This window comes from Sorex araneus, chromosome 1 (genome assembly GCF_027595985.1).
Source record: "Sorex araneus isolate mSorAra2 chromosome 1, mSorAra2.pri, whole genome shotgun sequence".
In the NCBI taxonomy this organism is placed as follows: Eukaryota; Metazoa; Chordata; class Mammalia; order Eulipotyphla; family Soricidae; genus Sorex; species Sorex araneus.
Window position 1 is genome coordinate 388005525 of NC_073302.1, and position 20584 is coordinate 388026108.

The following is a 20584-nucleotide window of genomic DNA, read 5'->3' on the forward strand; positions in this document are numbered from 1 at the left end:
AGAAGAAAAGCCTTCCATCGCCCCCCTCCGTTGAAATTACTGCAAAGGTGGGAAGAACACAAGGATTCTAGCTTTTTGCAATTAAAGCACTACCCAGAACCGACACAGAGAGTCCCTCAGCCGCTGGCTATGAGACTTGCTGCTTTCCTGACTGGTGAGCAGCCAGCCCAACTAATGTCCTAAAGTCTCAGAGAGAGACTCTCTCAAGAGTGCATTGAAGCCCCCATGGATTTTTAAAAGCTTAGCCCCTGTGATTAAGCTTTTCTTAGATACACCTACTGACATGGTAACAAAATGAGAGAGAGGTGTTGAAATAGTGTTTCTGATGCCACAGAAGGATGAATGCCTGGGCCTGCAGCCTTTTCAGGAGTCATTATCGTCCCCTCTTGGACACTGAGCTCTCTCAGCTGTCGCACAGCATAGCCAGCCCCTGTTGACTGTGTGCCTCTTCCCCACAGATTCTCTTTGTCTCTACTTGGAGGAAACACCCATCTCAGTTCATTGTCTCTGTGCCTTAGCACTTGTGTTTCCTTACACATCCTCTGCACTGAGTCAGATTTAACCCCTCCTCCTTGCCCAGGCTCAATTTCTTTTTTTAAAAAAAGAAATGCTGTTACTCAAGGGGTGCTCCATTACTACTGAGTTAGCTTCATATTCTTATTCTCTAGTCCACAGGCCTTTTCTTCTGTAGCCCTTCGGCATTGCCTCTAGGAATTCCCTGTGGTGCAGGTCTGTAGCAGATAATAACTGCAGCTCACAGCCAACAAACATACCCACAAGAGGAAGGGTTAAGTGCTCCAAAAGTGGAAACCCAGGAGGGAATGATTATCTCCTGCTGGGAGATCTTGGAGGAAGTGATCTGAGGTTTCAGACCTGCAGAGACTCCAGAAAAAACTATCCCACAGTGAGGATTACCAAAAGAAAGGTCAGGTGGCTGGAAATGAGCGCGCGTCTAAATGGGAATCAGCATCCTCTGTGAGCAGAACAGCCATCCATCCTGGGGAGGTTCAGACCTTCGTCCTGCTCCTGTGAATGCGCCAGCACGGGGATCAGGATGGACATTGGTTGTGTGCTCCAGGCAAAGAATTGTGTCCTTTTTACAGGCTGTTGTCATTTTTCACCATGTATCAAAACATCTTTTCAGCTTTAGCTAATAGAATTTGTCTATCATAAATCAGTCCCATTTGAGAATGAGATGATGCCATTCTTGGTTGCAGAATATTTCATAGAATAATTTTCATTGGTTTTCAGTGCTTACTAGTTTCCATTTACCTGGCCTAATAACGACAAGACTGGGCTTATTAAATTTAGAGTTCTGTTTGTGATATTCTGAATATAAATATAGAATTTTAACAAGTTGTATTTTGAGACCCTTAATAAAAAAAATCAGCGCAATTACCACCAGTTTTCATTTTCACTTTGCAGTGTAGAATTCTGGGGGTTAAAAGAGATGCTGAAGATTTTTATATCGGTATGTTGCAAATAAGCAGTTTAAAGTATAGGTTAGAAAGCCTTGGCCTTGACAGTATAAAGAATCTTGAATTATTTTAGGGAATTGAACGAACATTCCTCAGAAATATTTATCTTGACTTTTACATTTTTGGGACATGTTGAAGCAGGACCCAAAAGGAGAGTGCCACTACTAATACATTCCATAAACAATTCTAAGTCAAAGGATAGCAAGAATGTCCAGAGATAGAGCTCTTCAGTCAGTTCAGTATCTAACTGTATATTTAAAAAAAAAAAAAAAAACCTTCATTACCTTTGCTACATCATTTAGGAACTCATAGACAACTAACAGTCACCTTACAGATCAGATCATCCACACTTAGAGAAGTTGCCTTCCATGCCAAGTGTCTGTGTTTGTAAATGGATACACAATCAGGGTCCCAGCAGGAAATGGTTGATACCCTCAAAATGAAGTCATTGAAAAGCATGTTTACAGAGACACCCATAACAACTTGGGTTTAGGGAAAGTTCAGTGGATAATGCTTTAATTGAAGTGTTAGTTGCGTCAGTTGTTGCCTGAAGGAGGATGGAAGCTGTTACATAGTATAAGTTATGTGATAGTAGCACAGACAACTCTTGTCAGACTTGCCAGGAGAAATGGAGGGGTTAAGGAAACTGCCTCCCTCTCCCTCCCTCCTGAACTCCTGTGGAGGCTCCCCATTGGCCAAATCCAAAAAGAAGCTAGAGACACATGGCAGATGCCATCTACCAGGACAAAAACCGTCTATAAGGCAAATAGGAAGATGTTTAATATCAACAGTTTTCATAACATGCTTTCCTTCTCTGACTACATAGTCATAGAATAAGAATGAATAAGATAACATCTACAAAGTTTTTTTCAGGATCTTGGTGAAAGGGTGCATGAATAAAGACTGTTAAATATTAAATAAGAGCAGTTTACTCTGACATGTATTTTGAGTCAGAGTTGGCCTTGGCTCTCCTTTATCTTAATACTGTTACTGAACTGGTTCAAGAAATTGTGAATAGAGATCAAAGGAGTTTAAACAGATACATCCACTTGTGTAAATATCCTTGAGTTCCCCTTCCCCCATCTTCCGCTCCCCCTCGTGTTGCCAAATCCATTCAGCACCTCTAGAGACTGTTAGTACACTTAATGATTGTAATAAACATCATATTTGTTTTGGTTCCAGGTGGCTCCAACCACCAAACTCTGTCCATAGTTCCTATTGTTTTCTTAGTAGCCAGCTTCATTGTTATCATTAAAAGCCACCTTTGTCATAGATTTCTCTTTTTTGTTGTAGATTTCTAAATGTGATCTTTTTTGTACATTTCATTCATTGTTCCCCTTGATTTGATTTTTAGTTTAAAGCTTTTTCATCTTTAAACCATGGTTTTTTAAGACTACTTAGAATTATAGAGATAAATAGAGATCTTTGAGGTAGAAATTAGCTAATACCATAATGAAGACCTTCACTTGCTTCTTAGACCAAAACCTTAAATACGGTTATTGATTTTACCCAATTTTTATGAAACTACAAATAAATTAATAAATCTGCTTACATGAGATTTAATACTGGTTTTAACCTAGACAATCTTTCATCAGCCTTTAGAGGCAGCAAAATATAATTCCTCATTTGTTCTCAAAAACTTGAAACTTAAGTACTTTAAATTCTGTGAAATTACAAAAAGTTGTATCTTTGAAAGTATTTAAAATTAAAGTGAAGATTGAAGGCTTCTGTCAAAATGTAGAACATCCACATATGTTTAAAACTAGGGGACATACTCTTGATATGAGATAAAATTTTATAAGGTAGGGAGCAACCACTCAATAAATAGATATCTATTGCAAAAAGTACTGACCGCCCCTCTCAGAGAGCCCGACAAGCTCCCGAGTGTATCTCGCCTGCACGGCAGAGCCTGGCAAGCTACCTGTGGCATTTTTGGTATGCCAAAAACAGTAACAAGTCTCACAATGGAGACGTTGCTGGTGCCCACTCGAGCAAATTGATGAGCAACGGGATGACAGTAACAGTGACTGACAGTGTCCAGGACTTACTCATGGCTCTGAACATGTGCAAGGCAAGCACCCTACCCAGTGCATGATCTCTCCAGCCCCTACTGATTTTTTCTTATAAATGATAATAAAGTGGGGATCAAACTGACTTTTTTCCAAATGTATACCTATGTGTCTTGCTGTTATATATTGAAGTACATTTTATTTCTCAATAAGATGAAGTTCAAGCACTTTCAAGAATTTTAAACCCCATAATTATATCTGTTTCTTTCGAGAATTTAGTCTTTGTTTAATCTCTTAGCATTTGCTTCTTTTTTGCTGTACCTTAGAGTATGTTTTGATAACAGCAAATCGTCATCTTAGTTCTCAAACTATTTTTGACTGATAAACATTCTGCCAAGGGCACTTTATTGTCAAAAGTAAATTTCTCCTCCTAATCATTAAATCTTCTTAAAATTTTGTATTACTACAGGAAAGGCTCTTTATCGTATGGCTGTTTCCTAGTGATGGTTTGTCTCACCATCTACTTAGTTTTTGCCTTGTATTTTTCAAAAATATATATTGCTTTAAAAATTATTAAGTATTCTCAAGTTTTTCTTGGGGGGAGGTCACACAGGAGTAAGTCAGGGTTTACTCCTGATTCTGCATTTAGGGACAGCTCCTGGCAGTGCTCAGGGGATCATATGGAGTGCCAGGGATAGAACGAATGTAGGTCAACTCATGCTTGCAAGGCAAGGGCCCTGCATGATGACCTTTGTCTTCAGCCCCGATGTTAAACACTTTTAAAATTTTTTATTGAAACACCCGTGATTTGCAAAGTAGTTGCTAATACAGTTGTTTCGGGCATACAGTGTTCTAACACCAATCCTCCCCCACTAATGTACCGTTCTCTCCAATAATATCCCCAGTTTCCATCTCACCCCCCGTGTTTTCCCCCTTAGCCGGCGCATAGCACATTTACTCATTAATGCTTGCTCCCACAAAATGGCAAAAGGAATTACCAGAAAATAAAGTGGTAAAAGTTAATTCGTGGGGCTGGAGTGATAGCACAGAGGGCAGGGCAATTGCCTTATGCACAGCTGACCCAGGTTCGATTCCTAGAATCCCATATGGTTCCCTGAGCACCGCCAGGAGTAATTCCTGAGTGTAGAACCAGGAGTAACTCCTGTGCATCACCAGGTGTGACCCAAAAAGCAAAAAAAAAAAAAAAAAAGTTGGTTCATGATGATTGGTTGCTATGTGATTTTTCACCTGTGTAAATAAATTTAAGTAATTTAATACTACATAACCTACCGTCTATTCTCGTTTAATTAAATAAGTTTTCCAACTCTAACATGTAAAATATATTGCATTAAATTTTATTTTGTACTTGGATCACATCATGCCTTTCATATCATTAATAAAACTTTATTTTTAATTCTTTGCTAATATAGTTTGGAGCTTACATGGACGAGATAAAGCCTACAAATGGAGAATTTAGTAAAAGTAAAAAGAATTTAGAAAATTTAAAGAGGAAAATCTAAATAAACCTATAAAGGTATAGTGTTTTATTCTAATAAACGGAATATTCTAAAAAAAGGGAATTTTATACTAGAAAATATTATAACTATTGCTCACTGGCTATTTTACTACTAGATTGCAATAAAAATCTCTATGGATGTAAAAAAACTTTAATGACCTAGAACACTCTATATAAATGAGATGTTAATTCATTATTGAAAATATGTAAAATCCCTTAGCAAACTAGGATTGTAAACATTTTTCTTTTGTATTTTTGTGGGTTTTTTTTTTAATCACCATGAGATACAGTTACAAAACTTTCATGTTTGAGTTCAAGTCATACAATGATCAAACACCCAACCTTCCACCAGTGCTCATTCTCCACCACCAATGTCCCCAGTATTACCACCCCCCTTTCCAACCCTCTCCGTGCCTCCGTGGAATACAGTTTCCTCCATACTCTGTCTACTTTGGGGCATTATGGTTTGCAATATAGATACTGAGAGGCTATCATGTTTGGTCCTTTATCTACTTTCAGCACACATCTTCCATCCCAAATGATTTCTCCATCTTTGATTTAGTGATACCTTCTCTATTCCAGCTGCCTTCTCCCCCAGCTCATGAGGCTGGCTTCCAACTATGGAGCAATATTCCTGGCCCTTGCGTCTATCTTCCTTGGGTGTCAGTCTCATATTTAAACATATCTTTCTTAATCTAGTAGAGGGCAACCATAAGCACTATGAGTGAGTGCCATACTCGATACCACATGCTGGAAAGTTTGTCATGTCCTTTAAAGAGCTTCTTTAATGTTTCTTGTGAAAGTATAAAATTCAAGGCTATGAATTCCCTAAGCCGTTGCCTATTCATGAAGCTCTGTATCGTTCCTTCAAATCTGAATGATGATCTAACTAAATTGAGTATTCTTGGTGATGAGTTTATTTCATGGAGTTTTTATACCGTTATTTTTCTGTTATACCTTTTTTAAAATCAACATTTTCTTAGGTTTCTCAGGAACTCAAGGAGTTTTCAATAGTATATGAATTAGGCATTCCATTCATGAAAGATGGCAACATTTATCAATAAAATAATGATCCTCCTGAAATGGAAATAAAATTGTCTTTTTAAAAATAAATAAATGATTTTAACTCCTAACAAACCTGATCAAATAGAAGACGGAAGATATCGTGCTGGCCTTAGAGATGCCCTATAGCCCCTACCTGGGCCATGTAGGATGTCACTGGCACAGCAAGGCTTAAACATCCCCACATCCTTTTACTCGCACACTGAACCATCTTCCAGTTAACTGCGAATCCCTAGGAGGGATTCCCCAGGCCTCCTGAGCAATGCTTGAGCTCCCGTACCACAAATACATGTATAAAATTGAGAGAAAGCAAACTGGATTTTCCCCCTTTCTCAGGAAACTCCAATAGATGAGATTATAATAATTATAAGAAATACTATGCTACAAAAAGTACTGTTACAAATTCAAACCAAAATATTTTTAAATTAATGCTAAGAATTTTCATAGAGAAATTCAACATTGCTAAATGTGGTTCAGAAAGAGAATGAAACCTGAATATACTAATTACCAGGAAGAAATTTAAAAGATTGTTAAAGATCCAAATCCAGTTGGTTTTGCAACTGATTTCCTTCAAGGAATTGATTCTTTATGCTGTTTACAATAATTCAAGATATAGGAAAGGATGGAAAGTTTACATATCCCTAACGTTTCCAGTCGCAAGAAAAATGAACATCGAAGAAAGGAACTATAGTCAGTTCCCCTTACAAATATATATTATTATTGTCTTAAATATGAAAAAATTAGAATCCAAGTCTGACAAAAGAATGACACATCATGATTAGGTGTTACTTATTCTAAAAAGATAAGGATGGTACAATATCAGGAAAACAATGTAATAATATTAATTAAATAAAGGAGAATTGTATGGCCGTTATTAGTCGACATTTGTTAAAGCATTTGATCAGGGGGCTAGAGTGGTAGGACAGAAGGCAGGGTGCTTGCACATGATTGACTCAGGTTCAATCTTGGGGTTCAATCTCCAGCATCCATGTTGTCCCTCAAGCCCACCAAAAGTGATTCACGAGTGCAGAGCCAGGACTAACCATGAGCACTGCCGCCTGTGGATTTTTTGTCTGTTTCGTTTTGTTTTCAGATTCTGACTTTTATTATTAGATCAGAACAAATGAAGTACAGGGAGAAATAGCAGCAAAACGGGTCTCTCCCACTCTCTGGCTCCTGCCGGTCCTCAGACACAAGTCAGCGGTGCAGGAGGAAGCCTGCACACCCTCCACTGACTCCTTATCTCACTTGTGCTCTAAAGAGCATCTGCTTGATGATGTTTTTCTTCATTCCCATTTCCAGCATCCAATTTGATTTCATCCTCTGGAAATATTGCGTATCTCATACTCACATGAGGGCTGCCCCTGCACTGCCCATCCACCTGCGACCCCTGCTGCAGGAGCAATTGCCCACGGCCTTCTGGTTCTTAGCAATGGCCACAATCCTGGACAAGCCAAATGGCTGTTTATAGTATCTCATCAAGGAGCCATGACCCACTCTGGCACAAGAAGGCTCCAGAAAAATTCATTGAACTTCATTGTTGGGGCAAGAGCGACAATACAGTGGTTAGGACACTTGCCTTGCACGCAGCTGACCTAAGTTCGATCCATACGGTCCCCCAAATCCAACAGGAGTGATCCCTCAGCACAGAGCTAAGACCCAGCCCTGAGCACCATGGGGTGTAATCTGAAACCAAAAAAAATTTTTTTTATTAAAATTTGTTAGCCATTTTGAGTGGTAACTGAAATTTAAAAGAAATAGAAGAGAAATGTCTAAATGCTTCAGTTTGTCAATATGTTCTATTGTCTACTTATTTACACATTTGCCTTTTTTATTAAGTAAAGGAACACCAGGATGTCCATGTGTCGATGGTGCTCCCACTCAGTTGGGCATCACCAGGTTGTGGCCCCAAAACAAAAATTTCAGTTACATCACTTCATCTCTCTGCTAGACATTAACCAAATAATCAGATGATCCTTAAATAAAATTTAACTCCTGGGGCTGGAGCAATAGCACAGCGGGTAGGTCATTTGCCTTGCACGTGGTCGACCCAGGTTCAATTCCCAGCATCCCATATGGTTCCTGAGCAGCGCCAGGGGTAATTCCTGAGTGCAGAGCCAGGAGTAACCCCTGTGCATCACCAGGTGTGACCCAAAAAGAAAAAAAAAATGACTTCTTCTGTGACTTTAAGACAAAGCATCTAACAAGGGCCAGGAGGATTGCCCCATAGCTGGAAGACTGCTTCATGAGCGGAGGGGAGAAGACAGATGGAACAGAGAAAGGACCACTAAGAAAATGATGGCTGGAGGAATCAGTCGGGATGGGAGATGCGTGCCGAAAGTAGATAATGGACCAAACATGATGACCTGTCAGTGTCTATGTTGCAAGCCATAATGCCCAAAAGTAGAGAGAGGGTATGGGGAATATTGTCTGCCATGAAGGCAGTGGGAGGGTGGAAAAGGGGGGGTATACCCGGGATATTGGTGGTGGGGAATGTGCACTGGTGGAGGGATGGGTGTTTGATCATTGTGAGATTGTAACCCAAACATGAAAGCTTACAACTATCTCATGGTGATTCAATAAATTTTTTTAAAAATAAAATAAAAAGTAAAAGGAATATCCTTTTATTCCTTTTTTTAAAAAAAAGACAAAGCATCTAAAGTAAATGGTGTTCTAGTTAGATACTGCTGTGCCTCAAAAGTCAGAACAGCAGTCATTTTCTTTACTACCAAGCCTGTGTATTGACTGCGCTCAACAGGGCAGTTTGACTTCCTGTGATGTGCTGGAGCTTGTGTCCTCTGAGGACCAATTGACCTTGTGTTTCCAAGCCAGCTCACTTTGCTGGGGCTGGACTGGAAAATTTTCTTGGACCTCTCACTGCAAGGCAACTGAATACTAAGAGGAAGGATCTGGTGAGCAAGCATTCAAATTTTTGCCTCAGCAGCCAGAAATTGCTAGACAGTCCCAGTCATCATGTCCCCCATATTTGTTGATCAAACAAGTCACTGGAGTGAGTACAGTTCCATGCATGGAAGGCAAATTAGACTTCATCTGTCCCGTGATTGGGGGAGAGGAATGTGGACAAAGAAAAAGAGAAGGAAATTAATGTCAGAGATAGTTGTAGGTTTGCTACCACCATCTCAATGCATGAAATATGACATCGAAGTACATAAAACAGTGTGAGGAGATTTAGGTAGACATCAACAAAAGAATGTTATCTTATTTTCAGGCACCCATAGACCATTTGCTTCCTCCTCCCAACACACACACAAAAAGAAACCCTTGAACTCCTGTATTCTCTTAGAAACCTGAGGCCTTAATGCTATGTGTTCTTCACCTCTCAACTTGGCAAAAATAATTACAGTTGTGTTTGTTTCATCTATGATTAATACATTTCTATGTATTAATGGGGTTCTGTCCATTTGGAATCTTTCCTCTGGGTGAATTTTTTGCATATGAGATAAACAATTGAGTTAAACATTCTGTGTTGGCATTTCTTTTGGGGTCCACTTTCACCAATGCTCAGAGGCTGTTTTTTTTGGGGGGGAGCTTGGGGAGAGTTGGGCTACACACAGTGGTGCTCCGGGGTTACTTCCGGCTCTGTGCTCAAGAACTACATTCTATATGGTCCTGGTGGTGCTCAGAGGACCGTATAGGATGCTGAGATCGAACTCCAGTGGGCCACACTATCCTCAGGCTGCAGAGGCTTCTCTTCACTCTGATCAGGAGTGACCCCCTAGCAGTGCTCCAAGAACCATGTAATGAACGTGGGATTTGAACCAGATATAAGTGTGTTAGCCCCTGTCCCACATAAGGGTTCTCTCTCTCTCTCTCTCTCTCTCTCTCTCTCTCTCTCTCTCTCTCTCTCTCTCTCTCTCTCTCTATCTCTCTATCTCTCTATCTCTCTCTCTCCTCTCTCCCTCTCTCTCTCTCTCTCTCTCCTCTCTCCTTTCTCTCTCCCCTTCTCTCCCTCTCTCCCTGTTTCCCTCTCCCCTCCCCCTCCCCAAGGGGACTTTTTTTTGCTTCCCCATGGTCTCACTTACAAGAGAAATTTTAATTTGTCTTGGTGGTCTGTAGCACCAACTTCAGTTCTTCATCCTGCAGCTGGAGTTACCTTCTGAGTCTCCAGGAACACTAAATTGGTGACTGAGCTGGAATCATTTCTATTTTCTACTTTTCAAATATTTTTTAAGTCTTGTCTTCTTGTTCTCAGTTATTTTACCATCCTTGTAAAACTCAACCGTCAAAATTGTAATCATCAGTTGTGGGTATGATGTCATTTCCTGGCCTGTAGGTGACAATTCCTGGTTGCTCACAGCTTCTGTTCGGCATCTCCATGTGATCGTAGACGTTCTTCCCATACCAACATGTAGTGGACTTCCTTACTGACACTCGCATCTGTTTGCATTGCAGGTCGTCACGCTGTGGTACAGAGCTCCAGAAGTCTTGCTTCAGTCCAGCTATGCCACCCCCGTGGATCTCTGGAGTGTTGGCTGCATATTTGCAGAAATGTTTCGTAGAAAGTAAGAAATTCCTTTTCTTTTGTTTTATCTTCATTGGAAAGAGCCTTGAAGAGGGTGTGTGTGGAAGGGGGCTCACTGGAAATTCAAGCGGTAACATGACATTTCTGTTTCAAGGAGGGCTGTGAGAGTCAGATTCATCCGCTGCAGATGAATTTTTCTGCTTCCAGCCTGTTCTGCAACTGCTGTCTCGGTTCCTGCAGCATAGTTTTGTTCCAAGACCTTCCAGCTCTTGGAAACTCTGGAAAGGAACTCTCCTTTTGTCTGCTATTTATATTCTTTTCATTGGGAATGATAACGTATTAATGAACATGCAGCATATCATATGGCATTTTCCTCAGGGTAAACTTTTGTCCAGAGGAGGAGGACCATAGTTGTTAAGGATCTGAAAATTTTGATGGGAAGACTAGTGGGAGAGGAGAAGAACAAACCCAGAATGTTTAGAGAAAGAAAAGGCAAGGAAGATGTTGGTGCTATTTCAGGATACTTTAAATGCTGTCATGTGGAGGAGAGATAAAGACATATTTGGGCACTGGAGAGAGCAGAACTAGGACCAAGGATGTAGAAATGAAATAAATAAAGATCTTTGCTCACAAGTAGGGAAAGAATCTAGCAACGATTTGGCTATCTGATTGGGGTTTAGGAAAACAGTGCGTTTGCCTTGGGTGTCCGAGAAGAGAGTGGACCACCTCTGACATATTGGAAGTATTTTTAGCAGCATTCTTAGAGTGGGTGGATGGACTCGATGAACTCCAGGGCCCCTCTAACTCTTGACAGTCTGTGATTCATTTGTTTGATTTTCAGGTCACAAGAAATAGCCAAACAATGTAATAAAGATCTGCCAGGAAAATAACCCATACCCAGGTACTAAATTCAGCCTGGTCAAATTTAACAGAGAAACTAATTATAATCTAATCTTTCTTTGTTTTCTATTTTTATTTCCATGGGAAAATGTGAGTTGGGAAGTTGAGTATATTCCCATCGGATGTGTTTATGTTCAGAATGTTGCTACCTGATAGCACATAAGGAAAAGAAGTGTTCATCCATTGTGGGTCTTAATTAAATGAAGTTTTTTGCATGCCAGAAATTATGGGGCTTATTCTGGAACTCAGTAGATTCACCTATAACTCACAGGAAGGATCATGGAAAGAAACTGAAAATACACAGATGTCTTAATGTAGACCTACTGTGTGCCAACTACAGGACCAGACTTAGTCTCTCTTAATTGCCTTTTTATTCATCACAAGGAAAGATAACAGAGATGCAGTTGAAAATATCTTTGTCTAACATTGGCAGCTAAAAAACACAGGGGCAAAACCCAAGAGTGTGTGGAACTCTATTCCAGTGTTGTTTTTTTACCAACAAGGGAAGAAAATATTCTGAATTTGGCTCCCAGTTAAACCAGAGAAGTTAAATACATGGTTTTGAAAGTGTAATGTTGGACCAGCTGCAGCAATACCCAATGGGACCATGCAACTTTCCACCCCAGCCTGAATCAGAAGCTCCTGTGCAGGGCCCAGATGCCTGTGTTTTAATAAACCGTCCAAGTGGAAGGACCTCTGTGTAAACAAGATCATCAGAGATGAGCAAGCTTAAAAAGACAACTTGAGTTTCTGATTCATTGCTGGACTTAGTCCAGACATCTTGTTTTTGAAAGTGCCTCATGTCATTCTAAGTGTGGATTAATTTCCTGTCAGGATTGGAAGATGGGAGCTAGGTTATTTGTCCTAGGTCATCACAAGAATAGCTGAGTACAACTCAGAGTTTATCAGAGAAATACTGATATCCCATTTTTATGTCTAGAATTGTCTCCGTTGTAAAGATGGAATCATTTTTTTGTGAAGAGGGTAAAAAGGAACTCATAATTTTTTGGTAGTATAAGACTTAGGTATCTTGCCATAATTGATTACATATCCAATATTTTTCAGAAATAGATTAAGTGAATGATCAAATTCACAATGTGCATTGTTAAGAATTCCTTCTAAGAATTGGTGCTATAAGAACCGGGCATCATCACCTATGGAGTAATTGCAACCCAAATTTTCGTTTTACATATTTAAAACATTTTCCTGTGGCTGGAGTGATAGTAGAAAGGATAGAGCACTAGCTCTTCACATGGCTGACCCAGGTTTGATCCCAAGTACCCCATATGATCCCCCCAATGCCTGCCAGGAGTGATCCCTGAGCATCACGAAGGCTGTAGTAAAATTGGTAATCAGAATCCAAACTTTACCAGATATAAGTCAGTTTTTGTATTCATCAAAATATATTTTCTGTTTACCACATTTTTTTCCTATGGGAAAGTTGTTTTCTGTTTCAATCCAAGATAACAGGAAAATCCATCTTTTCATCCCTACATTAGCTCTACAAGGGAGTAGATTCAGAAACTGGGCAGCTCAGAGAATGGTTTCTTAAAAAATGGCAGCAATAGTTTTGCTTCAACTTGCTGGGGAAAATGGGATATCAAGGAGAAATTTGTGAGCCGTTCAAGTGTGAACAAAGTAAAATTCCCCCTCTCTTGGAACCTTATGGAGAGATTGTAGATTGAAATTGTAGATTGGAGGAAGCAGTATTAGAATTCGAGCATATATTACTTTAAGGGGGACGAATGAATTTAGCCCAACCACACGCACATCCTTTCTGGGGCAAGTGCCCTATGTCTTAGGTAGTTCCAGCCTGTTGGTTTACTACTGACCTTGAATATGGCCATGGGATATGACCCTTGTTCCTGTTGGGTTCACGTTTGGTATTTCCTGTGATAACACCCCGATATCTCAATGTGCATGCTTCTTACTGATGCCAAATATCCAGCCTCTTACTTGACCTGGTTCCAGCTAGACTCCCAGTTCAGTGTTGCCCCACCTGTAGCAGCTGAGAATTTACAAGCCACAGATTCTGCAAGCAGCTCTCCCTCATTATTTCAAGCTAATTGATTTAGTAATTGATTGTAAACTAATTGCCGTCTCTTTTGACACCTTCATGGCTTTTCTCATAATTGTAAAACAACTATCCTCTTATTAACTTAATATTTTTACTATCCTAAGTCATTTTACTTTCTTTAGTCTTACTCTAAATAAAAATACATAAAAACCACGAAAAAGGATGAGGTAGCTGTTTAATTACTGCACAATGATATATGTAACCACTAAAATTACTGAGAGGCTTATTCCTCACTCAACCCCTAAAGTCATCTCGTCTCACTAGGAGATAGGTCATATATTGGAAGCTCAATCATAGGTGCTTCATTCAGCCTACAAAAGATTTACTGAGTGGCTGCTTCATGCAAGGCCCTTTTCTGGAAGGAGAACCTAAAGCCTAGTGGAGAGAGAGCCATTGCATGCATGATTGGTTAGTTAGCCAAGTGGTATCGTACTGACGTGCAGGACAATCTGAATAGGTGTAAAGACAAAACTTTTCCCAGTGATGGAAAAGGTTTTCGATTAATCTTCCTTAGAATAAAGGTAGATTCCTGGTTTTAAGTATGAAATCATTGAGGGATAAGCATTTTATGTATCAACAAGGTTCATTGTCTTCCATAAACAAAGGGCATAAAGTTCACACTGCCTGTCACTTGACAGACCCAGGTACTTCACATGCTTTATCTCAGTAAACCTACATTTGAAAGACTGTTAGTCAATTTCCAGATGACTAACTAGAACCTTCCAGAAGAATAAATAACTTGTCCACCAGCACACAGCACTTAGATGGCAGAACCAAAGTTGAATCTAAGTTGGCTGGACTCAGTGATAAGAGTTTTCTACTCTGCCATATCTCTTCCCTTGCTATTATTTCACTCCTAAATCTTTCCCCCTAAACAACCCCCACTGGGTTGTTGCTGTTGTTGTTTTCTGTAATGTCTAATGGTAAGTAGCAGTGATAACTACAGACAGAAATCAAGAAGCAGATTAAGGAATGGGACGTGAAACTCTGGGACAAAGTAGTTGCCTTGCATGTATGAGGTTTGAATCCTGGCATCACCAACATTTAAGAACCGAAAGAATTAAACAAGACTAGGAAGGTTCCTCCTGTTTGGGGCTGGGAAGAAGCTCAATAGACTGGAGCCATATGCCCTGCATGCAGGAAGTCTGGGTTCCAAAAGGAAAGAGAGAACAAAAGGGAATGACCTGCTACAGAGAGGGAGGGCAGGGGGGTGCTGGAAGGGATACTGGGATCATTGGTGGCAGAGAATGGGCACTGGTAAAGGGATGGGTACTTCATCATTGTATGACTGAAACGCAAGCATGAAGTTTTGTAAATCTGTAACTGTACCCCACAGTGATTCACTAATAAAAATTAAAAAAAAAAAAAAAGAAAGTCCGGGTTCAATTCCTGGCACCACTAGATCCTCTGAACAACACAAGGGTCATCTCCCAAGAAAGGGGACAGGAATAGCCTTTGTGCCCCTCCAGTGTCACCCAAACACCACTACAACTCTCACACTAAAAAAAGCAAAGCACATTTAATAACTTTGATTTTTAGTCTCCAATTTGTGAAGGTGACCTATTGCCTGTGAATACTTAAGAAATATGCCTTCTGGGGCTGGAGTGATAGCACAGCGGGTAGGGCGTTTGCCTTGCATGCGGCCAACCCGGGTTCGAATCCCAGCATCCCATATGGTCCCCTGAGCACCGCCAGGGGTAATTCCTGAGTGCAGAGCCAGGAGTAACCCCTGTGCATCGCCAGGTGTGACCCAAAAAGCAAAAAAAAAAAAAAAAGAAATATGCCTTCTACACTAAAATTGAATACCTGGGAAATATGAACTCAAAAGAGTGTTAGGGAGCAGATGGTTGACAAAGAGCCAAGGAGTGTAATACCATATGTCAGTACTGTCTGTGTTTAACAGTTGCCCACACTAACCAAAGATCCATTCTACAAAATGGATAAGAACTTGATATTTTAACATGACTATGAATTTGCTCAGTAGACAACTAGACAGCTTGAGGGAAGGGATGAGATGGATTTTATTCAGGATCAGATGAACAGATGAAAGGATGGATGTGAGAGATTGATTTTTAGCTCCATTGCAAGATAAATTCAAAAGTGTTAGCTGTCTGAGAATCTGTCGGTTATCCTCGTCCGAGCTATTGTCTATATCGTTAGAAGTTATGGGGTTTCCAGACTACAGCAAAATAATGAAAAGTACACACTTGGGAAATAAAACATGCTACTAATTCTTTGAATATGGAGATTGTGGTAAACAGATAGCAATTCTTAGAAGTTCCGAGTTACCAACTCTACTGATCCCCAGCTAAGAAATGCCAAATGCCACCAGGAAGACTATAACAAATAGAGTCACTGTTAGGAGGGAACAAACAAGGCTTCATGGTTCCATTACCCGATGTATGGTGGCCTCTCTATTCTTGTCGTCATTTATTTCTATGAATTAAACACCAGTAGCTGAGAAACTGACAGTGAAACTCTCCTTTGTGGCTGAGTGGTCTGTAAGCAAATATCTTTAAAATGTCACCAAGTGCCTTACAATTTTCCTGTTAGTAACTGTGTTGAGTTCCCCATACTTCAGACTGCCCCTTCAGTGACATTAGGGAAATAAGCTCCTTCGCCAGTGGCCTAAACATCAACATACCAGAAGGCCAGCCCCAGCCTATGAAAGAAAACCCGTTACCTCAGGTTAGAATGTGTGTGTTCTAGAGCACACTTGGCTTCACCTGCAGACTCTTTTTCTCATTCTGTGTATTTTCCTAGTTCTTTTCTTTTTAATTCTCTTCCCCCCCCCAAAAAAAAAAAAAAAAAACAAATGGAAAGAACTCTACCAGTGCATTTTCTTAAGCAGGGAAAAAACCCAAGATAGTACCCAGGGAGAAAAAGGTGGTTTTGGTTAAATCAAGCATACAGAGAATTTTCTCAGAAAACTAATGAGTATCTTACTCAGTATCAACAACATGGATTTTCTTTTGTTCATCGTATCTTGCTTTCATGTGAGTTTGAAAAATAGATTGGTTTCCATGACTTACACGGAGAAGCCTCTACCAGGCCTGGTCTGTTCTTACAGGAGCTGTTCTGCAGTTCCAGTCCCCTAGTGGTCTGTCGCTCCAGCCCCACCCTAGGGTCACCTGTTTGTGCTCTCCCCAGCAAACTAAGTTTGACCCTTTAGCGTTCTTCCATCATGTCTTCATCAACATCTTCCATGCTCCTAGTCCCCATCTGAGCATCCTTAGCATCTCGCTGCCCATTTGTCTGGCTCTGAGCTTCTAGTTGTCCTCTTGAAATTCCTGTCCGTGACAAGAATGTGTCCTTCCTCACACTTGATCTTGCCGTGTTCTCTTCAAGGAAACCTCAGACTTGGCCTTTCTGTGGCCAGGATCTCTCGCCTTGAGAAGGGAATTGGGATAAGCGTGGCCATCAGCTGCTTGAGGGCATTATTCCGCCCAGACTGCTCAACTGCTCTTTGTATTTCCCTCATCCCCAGTCGTAACTGCATCACCTGCCACATTCAGGACCAGTGAGTGTCTTTACAGCCTAGCATTACCATCAATAAGAAAAACTGTTACTGATAGTTGTGCCTTCCCTAAAAAAGGAGATATTAACGAGGGTTCTAATTGATAGAACAACTCCAGGACTCAGCTCACACCATCCTGACAAGCTGCTACTCAGAGCTTCTGATGAATTGAGGTTACTCACTCTTGTAGGTCGCAGCCCCTTCCTGGACATCAGCATCCAAATGTGCCTTGAAATCTATAGCTGTGGAGACAAACAAGGACAACCAGAGTACACACACTTATTTAGCACTTGTCATCTGAGCTTTTGGTGGGCAAAATGCCCACCTCTCCTGCTTCCTCTCTTCCTGCCCCTTTTTTTGGGCTCAAACACTACTATAATTTTCTCTCCTTCCTTTACCCAGTGTTCTTAAGACCCAGTCTGTTATCAATCCACCGTTCAGCCTCATCTCTGACTATTTGGGGTGGACAAGATTATCCAAAGTGAGCACCTCGGTGCACTTCTTTCAACTCAAGAGCCTCTTGTCTTCACCTTCTCTTATTTCTCGTTTCTGAAAAGGATATAATCTCCCTCCTTTTAGTGAGATGATTCCCTCAACCTATGCTCTTGATCCTAGTAATCTTCTAGGTGCTCCCTCCTGCCATCCATCCTTCGGCCCCTTCTGATTTTCCTCTTCAGACCTCTCTCCAGCTGCTGTTCTCAACTGTCTATCCTGAGAAAGATCTCCATTGCTCCTTTTATGCCCCGCTTTTACAACCACAGATATTATACCTTCAATTCCTGAGCAAACTTCTTAAAATAATAGTGTGTCTCCTAAAATTATAACATATATATGCACACCTATATCCATATTAGTACTCAATACAAAAAAAGCCAGGATATAAAGCCAACCTAAATATCCAATGACAGATGAATGGATAGTAAAGTTGTATGCACAATGGAATATGGTACTATAAGAAAAGATGAGATCTTGCAATTTGCTGCAACTTAGGTAGAGCTAGATAGTATGTTAAAGAAACCGAGTCAGAGGGAGAAGAACAAGGACCAGATGATTTCACTCATCTGATACATAGAGAAACAAAACAAGAGATTGGACAGTATATTGAGTGAAACAGAGCCTTGGACTTCGAATGCAAGTGGAGGTTTTTTTTTTTTTTTTGAATCACCATGAGATACAGCTACAAAGCTTTCATGTTTGAGTTTCAGTCGTACAATGATCAACCATCCCTTTACCAGTGCACATTCTCCACCACAATGTCCCCAGTATACCCCCCCTTTCCCACCCTCCCCCTGCCTCCATGGCAGACAATTTCCTCCATACTCTCTCTCTACTTTTGGACATTAAGGTTTGCAATACAGATACTGAGAGGTTTTCATGTTTGGTCCTTTATCTATTTTCAGCATACAACTCCCATCCCGAATGATTCCTCCAACTTTCATTGTCTTAGTGATCCCTTCTCTATTCCAGCTGCCTTCTTCCCCAGCTCATGAGACAGGCTTCCAACCATGGGGCAATATTCCTGGTCCTTGTGTCTATTTTCCTTGGGCGTCAGTCTCATATTATGTTGTTTTATATTCCACAAATGAGTGCAGTCCTTTTATGTCTGTAAGTGGAGATTTCTTACTGAGGTTTAATGGGTGGCAAGAAGAGTTAAGCTAGAGGAGGCACAAGGACAGTGGTGAAGGGTCTTGGTCACTTCGTTAGAGGTGAAGATGCAGTAATTTTGTAGATAAAAACCATAAGTGTTGACACTAAAATAAGCACGGTACCTAAACTACAATACAAACCTAATACAAAGGTTTATTATCTATATCCTGGGATTTAAAGAGATTGAAAATGTCATAATATATTTGACTCTTAAGCTTGACTTGTTCGAGGCATAAGGATTTTGTAACTACTAAATGTCTAGACATTGTGATATTTCGCTTCTTTCATAATCCTTTCAAAGTAAGGGGCTGGAACAGTAGTACAGCGGATAGGGAGTTTGCCTTGTAAGTGGCTGACCTGGGTTCAGCACCAGTAACGTCTCCATCATAAGACTTGTTACTGTTTTTGGCATATCCAAGAAACCACGGGTAGCTTGCCAGGCTCTGCCGTGGGGGCGAGATACTTTCGGTAGCTTGCCGGGCTCTCCGAGAGGGAAGAAGGAATTGAACCCTGGTCGCCACGTCCAAGGCAAATGCCCTACTCACTGTACTATCTCTCCGGTCCATTTCATAATTTACCTTTGTAAATGATTAATGCTAAATATTAGATGAATATATCATTCAAAGCGTTTTCTATTGATGGAATGTGGGGTTGTTTAGGTGTGGTCTTATTACAAGCAGCATTGAAGTAAAACCCAGGTGTTTATTTTGTGGAATGTTTTCTAACTATATAGTAAATTCCAAAAGCAATAAACAGTCAAGAATCTAAAATTTTGTTCGCAAAACCAAATTTCCCTCCAAATTCTATTGAAATAAACTTTAAGATGAGTTGTGGTATTGAGGTTCACAAAGACAAGAAAAATTTTAATGAGTAAAACAAAACAATGACTGTTATGTGAACTTTGACTCCCTCTTCTACCTTATTTAGAAATAATATCAAGAAGAAAATGTGAGTGAATATGGTATTTTTGGTAATGCTGCAGGGGTAGGGCGTTTGCCTTGCACGCAGCTGATCCGGGTTCGATTCCTCCGTCCCTCTGGGAGAGCCCAGCAAGCTACCAAGAGTATCCCTCCCGAACAGTAGAGTCTGGCAAGCTACCCGAGGCGTATTCAATTTGCCAAAAACAGTAACAATAAGTCTTATAATGGAGACGTTACTAGTGGGCACTCGAGCAAATCGATGAACAACAGTTCAACTGTGCTGTTGATAAACTTGATTTGAAGCACAAGCAACTTCTTTCAACTTTAAAATTTACTGTGGGTTTCCTTTTAATCCATTGGGTAGCGATGGGGAAGGAATAAGCCTCATTTTTTCAGTTAAAAAATGTGTAACGTAAAGTCAAAGTGGGACTGATGAAGTCCCTATTGGGCTTAACTGAGAAGTATTGGACTTTTTTTTTTTTAATCCATAGGTACGATTTAATCTTCTGTTTCCTCTTTCTTTTCTCTTCTCTTTCTCCATACTTCCACCCTCATTTCTACATCCAGTGACTGGCTGTCTTGCCCCTTACTTTAACCTTGGGAAATACAGAGTGTCTGAAGGACCTGTTGCTATGTCAGGAAAGGTACACTTCCCTGAGCGTGCGTGGCAGCATTCAGTTGCTGATTTAGTCCTACAGGTTTGCTGGCTAAATTAAATTTACAAGGATTCAGATCTCCTCTGAATTCAGGCTTCAGAGGTGTTGGTTATGATATGTGTGTGTGTGTGAGTGTGTGTGCGCGCACACGGGCCGCACGTACATGCATATGCACACATACTTTTATAAAATCAGAATCCTGCTAAATGTCTTCCTGGATTTTTTTTTCTTATTAACATTTTGGTTAGGTTTTTTTTTGTGTGTGTGTGTGTGTGCATATGAATTTTTTGGGACCACACAAGCTGGTCCTCAGGGCTTA

General features: G+C 40.5%; 1 protein-coding gene across 1 annotated transcript in view; it reads left to right on the plus strand.

Moving 5' to 3' along the window:
• CDK6 (cyclin dependent kinase 6) overlaps positions 1 to 20584 on the plus strand; it is a 216167-nt gene that overhangs the window by 142689 nt on the left and 52894 nt on the right. Inside the window, exon 4 of the mRNA XM_004602179.2 lies at positions 10479 to 10588. Coding sequence (XP_004602236.2) covers positions 10479 to 10588 — 110 coding nt within the window. The remainder of the gene's footprint in view (positions 1 to 10478; positions 10589 to 20584) is intronic.